We start from the raw sequence: 6,136 nt of genomic DNA, 5'->3' as shown, positions 1-6,136 counted from the left end.
GCGAAGCTGCGCGGTGGCGTTCTCCTGGCGAGCGGAGGGAAAGGAAAAGTATTGGTTTGGAGAACCTCCGGCAAACCGCGTGTCATTTGTCATATCTGATTTATTACCCACAGGATCACATTACAGGGGAATTTCGAATCCCGTAACAACCTCCAAGATCACATACTTTAAAAGGAAATATGTGGAAGAAGAGGATTTTCATCCACCGCTCAGCAGCTGTACGCATAAAGTATGTTTTCTAATAGTCCTTATTTTCCCTCCGAGTTTCAGATGCTTAGTAATGCCCGACTGCCCCGTTTCCAGCAGGCTGAAATACTCCGCCGAAATGAGGAGCCCGATCCCGCTGTTTGCTCGGAAACGAATGGTTGTCACTTGTTCCCATTTATTGTCTCGTTGTCATCGAACCGCTTCAGAAGCGAAGGCGTCTCTTCGTTTGTAACCACTGTAAATGGAGTGGCTGAGGATAACTTTTTTTTCTGTCCAGATCATTGTGTTCTTAGCTAGCTTCTATCAGGCTGACAGGGACAGCTCTGTGACGGCGTTTGAACAGCAGAGAGGAGGAACATAAATAAAAAGGGCCTGTGACTCCCCACTCATTCGAAACTTCTTTTTTCCGGGGGAGAAAATAGTAGTAGGTACCCCAGATAGTAATCTGTATCCCAAACGGGTTACAGAGCCTCTAGAAAAACAGAATGGCTTGGAAAGCAAGTACAAGCTCCTTCAGTATTTAATCCTGTTTATTAAAAAGCTAATAACTCCAAAAGAACAGATTAGTAAATGAAAGAATATTTTTTTAAATGAAAGCAGTCAGGGAAGGGATTAGAATGAACATTTCCCAGGCCGGTGAATGCCTAAATTGAAATCTAACTTTTTTCTTTTTTTTTTTTAATGGGAGATTTTTATGCTCCCATTCATCAAGGGCTCGGTCCTGTAAGGAACTGAACGCTTGGAGTGATGTGCTTAAGGATAGCTCGTGCCTTGAGACACCATCCTCACCTTGCTGGATCGTACCTGGCCCATGGCAGTCTGTGCTGGTTTTAGCTGGGAGACAGTTATCCTTCCTCACAGTAGGGAGTGTGAGGCTGCCTTTTGGATACCCACTGCTGTTGGTGACGGGGGACACCATATAACCTGATCAAAGGCAGTTAAAGCAGATCACGATGCAGAGCGGGCTCATACCTTATCTGCCTCGTGGAGGCAGCCGCCTGAGGTGCGAGGAGAAGTGAGTGCCTCATCCCTACCAGGGACACTGGGCAGGGAGATCTGGACACTGGGCAGGGAGATCTGCCCAGTGGGATCCTGTTTCCCTGCTGGGATTTCCACAGAGGGGAAGCGAGCAGTAACGCTGAGCTCGCTTCCCAAGGACCTTAGAGTAGCCAAAGGAATTTTCAGCTGCACATAGTATTGGCTGGAAGTAAGTACCTGACAGGGAAGGTGAAAAACTGCCCCGCCGTCCATTCCAGGTGGTGTCTGGTCTGCTGCCAGGGTAATGAATAAACGACTCCAAGGACATTGAAAAATGTGCTCTGGTTAGCGAGCATGTCTCCCGCTTGTCACATCCCTCTCTGATTTCAGCCAGGTTTTTTTCTTGGCTAGATTGTTGGATTTTTGTATCATCGGTGATTATTTTCCTTGCCAAGAGGAGGAATAGTTGCTTGCCCTTTCCAACAGCATCAAAACCAGTGGTAGAGCTGTCGGTAAGGTAGACCCGTCCCAGACATCGTTTTGTCCTCTTGTAGAGGTGACCTCACGTCAGAAGCCCGGGGTCACCAAAATTGGTGAATTGGTGAACTTCTGTTTGGCACAAACGTGTTTCATAGTTTGCAGCACTGAGCTCTGGGAGAAGGAGGATGCCCACCAGGTTTCTTTGAGTTTCTTACGCATTTTTATACCTCCGCTGCCCAGTGAAGACAGAGTGACGTTCTGAGGTTACTTGACCCGCAGAGGGTGTGACGGCAGGGCCCAGCGCCTCTCTCCAGAGGGCTGTTGGCAAACATTTGCAGTAGAAAGCCTCTGACGACGTGTTCCTACTGGTGGCCCTCCGGCAGGCTCGCACTTCAAGGCTTACTGGTTTGCTCCAGGCTTTTATGGCTTCATGGACTGCTGCTGCAGCAGGTATAAAGGATGCAAATTAACCTATAGACTTAATATAATTTAAAGTGAGTCACTTATTACAGAAAATTACTCTCTCTGACAAAGAAGAGCTTCAGCTGTGAACTCGCGTGAAAATAGGGCCAATTTTTGGTTTTACGAGGCACTGTGCTGCTTCTGAGCCCTGCAGACAGGCCCAGGCTGTGGAAAGTGCTAGCGGGCTGAGGAGAGCTGAATGGATGTGAAAAGCAGCTGTGCTTTAAGCTCTTTCAGTCCTCATAGCTACGACTTCCACTCTGCAAAAATGCTGTAACCATGTGGGAAAGGGAAGAACGATCAAGCCACAGATGGGGGGGGGGGATTTAGAGCAGCCTCTCTTTGTGCTGCGCTGCTTTCCTCCTACGCAAACCAAGTTCTTACTAAAAATGAAAATTAGTTAATAGTGCTTACAGTAGCCTGCGCTGCCCCTTCTCCTATTTTGATTCCCAGGGTAGCGATTACAGCGCAGAATCCGGGGCCTCCTGGGGGCAGTAACCTGCTCGTGCTGCCAGTGCTGAGAAAGGGAGTCCTGCAAGGACCGTGGAAGGCAGGACAAATCTGTGGGCGTCGAGCCAGGATTGCTGCAAATCCCTATCCTCTCTTCGTTTCCTGACCTTGTCCCTGCCTCTCCATGTTCCCACCGGTCCCACGGAGCGCAGGGTGTAGTACGCAGGCCGACAGCTGCTCTCCAGATGCTGGGATGCTTTGAGATGGGTTTCTCCCTGCCTCCCTCCCTGCCTCCACTTTTGTGCAGCAGAGCGGTGTGAGGGAGCTTGGCAGACGGAGACCTCCTCGCCGGAGGGCCTCTTCCACTGGCAGCGGATGAAGTGCTCCGACACTTGCTGCGTGAGGCGATGGCTGCTGGCTGCCTCTTGCAAACCTTGAGGCTGCTGGGGGGGACCTTTGCTTGGCTTCACATCTTTGTAGAAGCCCCACAGGGGAGGGTGAAATTGGGTCCATTCACATCAAAAAGTCCCCAGTCACCGCTGGAGCCAAACTGCCCAACAATTCCCCGTTTTAAACCCAAATGCGAATGAAGAGCCAGATGTCTGCATCTGGATTTCGCTCTCCCATCCTTGATTCCTGTCCTGCGATTGCTTCCGTAGTGTAACGCTCAGCTACTTACCTCCTAAACCGGGGTGAATGCCATGGCCAAGAAAAAGCAGCAGGTCCCCAGCTACACGGGTGTGCAAAATGAAAAGCCAGTTTTAGGTGCCTCAGAGAATGAGGAAAGTAGTGCCACTGGGGGAATACTCTGCTTCATTTTCTTTCTCCTTGCCTGGAACAAAGCCGGTTGCCTTCAGTCCCATCTCTCCTGTCTTTTACCTTTTCAGACAATCTCCGTGTTTGAGGAACGGGCCCATATTCTTTACATGTCTCTGGAAAAGCTGAAATTCATTGATGATCCCGAAGTCTACCTGCGGAGATCCGTCCTCATCAACAATCTGATGAAGAGGATCCATGGAGAAATCATCATGCAGAACAACTGGTGCTTCTCCGCCTGCTCCTTCAGCGGCACCTCGCCACAGGAGTGGTTTGTGCCTCAGGACTGTCCCTACAGAAAACGCCTCCGGATGGCGAAGGAGGAGTACGAGAAGCTCCACACGTGCTGCTTCTACCAAGAGTGTGGCAGTCACTATTTAAATCTACCCTACTCTGTTAATGCTAGTACAGAAAATACTTCCTCCTCCTCTTCCTCTTCCTCCTCCTCCCCCATTTCTTTGCCAAGCTGTTCCCAGCAGGTGGATTATGACCTCGGCAGTGCCCCTGCTTACAGGAGTGATGACCAGATACCTGCTAATGAAATATTCATCACTAATGCCAGGTCTCATGGTAACCAGGAAAAGGCAAAATTTCATGATGAGAGAGGAGGTAACGAACCTGAGCGTGAGAGCGTCGCCCTAAACTGTGAACCTGTAAGAGGCACCCATGCTCTCGAATGTAAAGGCAAGTTTTATGACTATTTTGAGACTGGATGTAATGACAAGGGCAACGTAAGCGAATCTTGGAAAAAATCCTTACGGAAAAAGGAGTCCTTACCGAGTAATAAAATGTGCTGCAGCAAAGGAAGTAAAATATGAGGCGTCTTCCTTGCCCTGCCGAAGCATGCGCAGCATGTTCGTTTGTCTATCAAATTTTTATTTTGAATGGATTTTTTATAGTTTTTTACAAAAGATACAATCATGCCACAAACATTACGTGTAGCTCTAAATGACTGGAGAACAGATTGCGTAAAGCGTCTCTCCGATCTGCATCAGCGGGCTATTTATAAATATGGAGACTTCGTGAAGAACCCAGTTGCGTTACTGCTTAGCGCTCTAGTCGGTATGGCTATGGTGTAGCTGTCGTTGCTGAAAATACCCATCAGCCAGATGGGGAAAACATATCGCTTTCTACATCCCCGCCCCCAAGAAGTCTGCCATTAATTAAGAAGAACCTCCATTATGTTTACCGAGGAATTAGAAGTCTGGTAAACAAATTGATGCTACCAGCAAGGCTGATGCGCTCCTTGTAACTCGGTGTTTGTTCTGACAAAGGACTGTCTTCATGGACTGGGAATGAACCATCCTTACGTTTTGTACTGATACTCATGAATTCCTGGGTTCAACGTCTTGTTCAGCTGACAAAATAGGACATAGCATAAAGAAATAACCTGTTTTTGGGATCTTAATGAGAAACGCAACATGCAGCTCAAGTACTTGCACGTTTTCACCTCGGCTGTAATAACTAATGAGGCTTGTTGTTACACAGAGCAGGTTTTTTTTTGGTGCCTTACTTTTTGTCTTAATTTTTGCCAGTGTGAAAATTAAGTATAAATTAGTGATACAGCAGGGATTTAACCGAAACAGAGGGAAAAAAACCCCAACCAACCAACCCACAGGGTGGATCAATATTATTAGAAACCTTTAACCTTTGAAGTACTGACTTCACCTTCCTATTCAAACATCTCTGTTCTTCCTTTTTGATGCTCAATTGCTTTTTGATTTGCCATCCTTAGGATGGGATTTAAGAAACAATAGAGATGTCTCTTGTAAACAAGCATTCGATGCTTGAGTGTTTCTATGGCAACTGTCTGTTGCTGGGGCTCTTTTTTTTCCTTCTTCGTATAATGAAGTTCATGAACCAGTGGCATGTTTTATACTTTATTCTGTTTCGCATATTTTCTCTCTTTTAGATTGCAAAAGCATGCGGGAGTTTTCTATGACTTTTGCCATTTTAAAAAAAGACAAGAAAAGAAAGCAAAAAGCACAACGTTAATCGATAATGTGGCGATAAACACGATCTTATCTGAATGAATGTAAGGGATTTAATTTTAAAAAAGAACGTTTTGGAGAAATGAGCTGAGATTTCAGTGGCTGAGGACAACGTTTAGTCTTCCCTAGGTAGACTGTTTGCAAAAATGTGCTGTTTGAAATGCCCAGAAGGCATTCGTTGAGGTTGGACCGAGAATATCGCGAGTCTTAGATCCACCAAATTAATGAGTTCCCACAGTTCCCACAACAACTGGCAGGATGTGCTCGGCAAAATAGCCACATCCAAGCCACGGAGGACTTATAATAGCTGCCTGTTCCCACAGCGTCATGCACTCAAGCAAGATCTTTTCCGCTTGGTTCTTGTCCAGAGGGTGAGACCCACCTCTGTGCTGGGGGAGCGGCCAGCTCGGTGCAGGGCATGAGGGTCCCAGGCTCGGCACTGGAGTTGGCCGGGTCTCTGGGTCAAGACCTCCTGCTCTGGTTTCATGGGTTCAGCCCGAGTCCTCCTGGGCCATGGTTATTTTGGGTGGTGTGTGAACCCCGCGATCACGTTTGCAAACCTGGCGGTTTTCGTGATGAAGCCGAGTGGTCACAGGAAAAAGCTTCCTCCCATGCCCCCTCCAGCCAAAGTGACCACAAAGAGCGTATCTGGGACGTAAATCAATGATAACCTTTATGTGGTCAGGTGAGTTGGAACTGACAAGTTTGTAACAATTATCATTGTGAAAAACAACAAATAAAGCAAGTATAAA

General features: G+C 47.3%; 1 protein-coding gene across 1 annotated transcript; it reads left to right on the top strand.

Moving 5' to 3' along the window:
- Window positions 1-43: 43 nt before the first annotated feature.
- Window positions 44-4,715, top strand: SERTAD4 (SERTA domain containing 4; the record flags this gene model as incomplete). Its single annotated transcript, XM_010159292.1, has 2 exons — window positions 44-229; window positions 3,465-4,715. Coding segments are annotated over 2 exons (933 nt in total), but the record flags the coding sequence as incomplete, so codon positions are not given.
- Window positions 4,716-6,136: the final 1,421 nt, after the last annotated feature.

The sequence above is a fragment of the Eurypyga helias genome, unplaced genomic scaffold (assembly GCF_000690775.1).
Source record: "Eurypyga helias isolate BGI_N326 unplaced genomic scaffold, ASM69077v1 scaffold16999, whole genome shotgun sequence".
In the NCBI taxonomy this organism is placed as follows: Eukaryota; Metazoa; Chordata; class Aves; order Eurypygiformes; family Eurypygidae; genus Eurypyga; species Eurypyga helias.
This window is presented reverse-complemented; position numbering and strand designations above follow the sequence as displayed.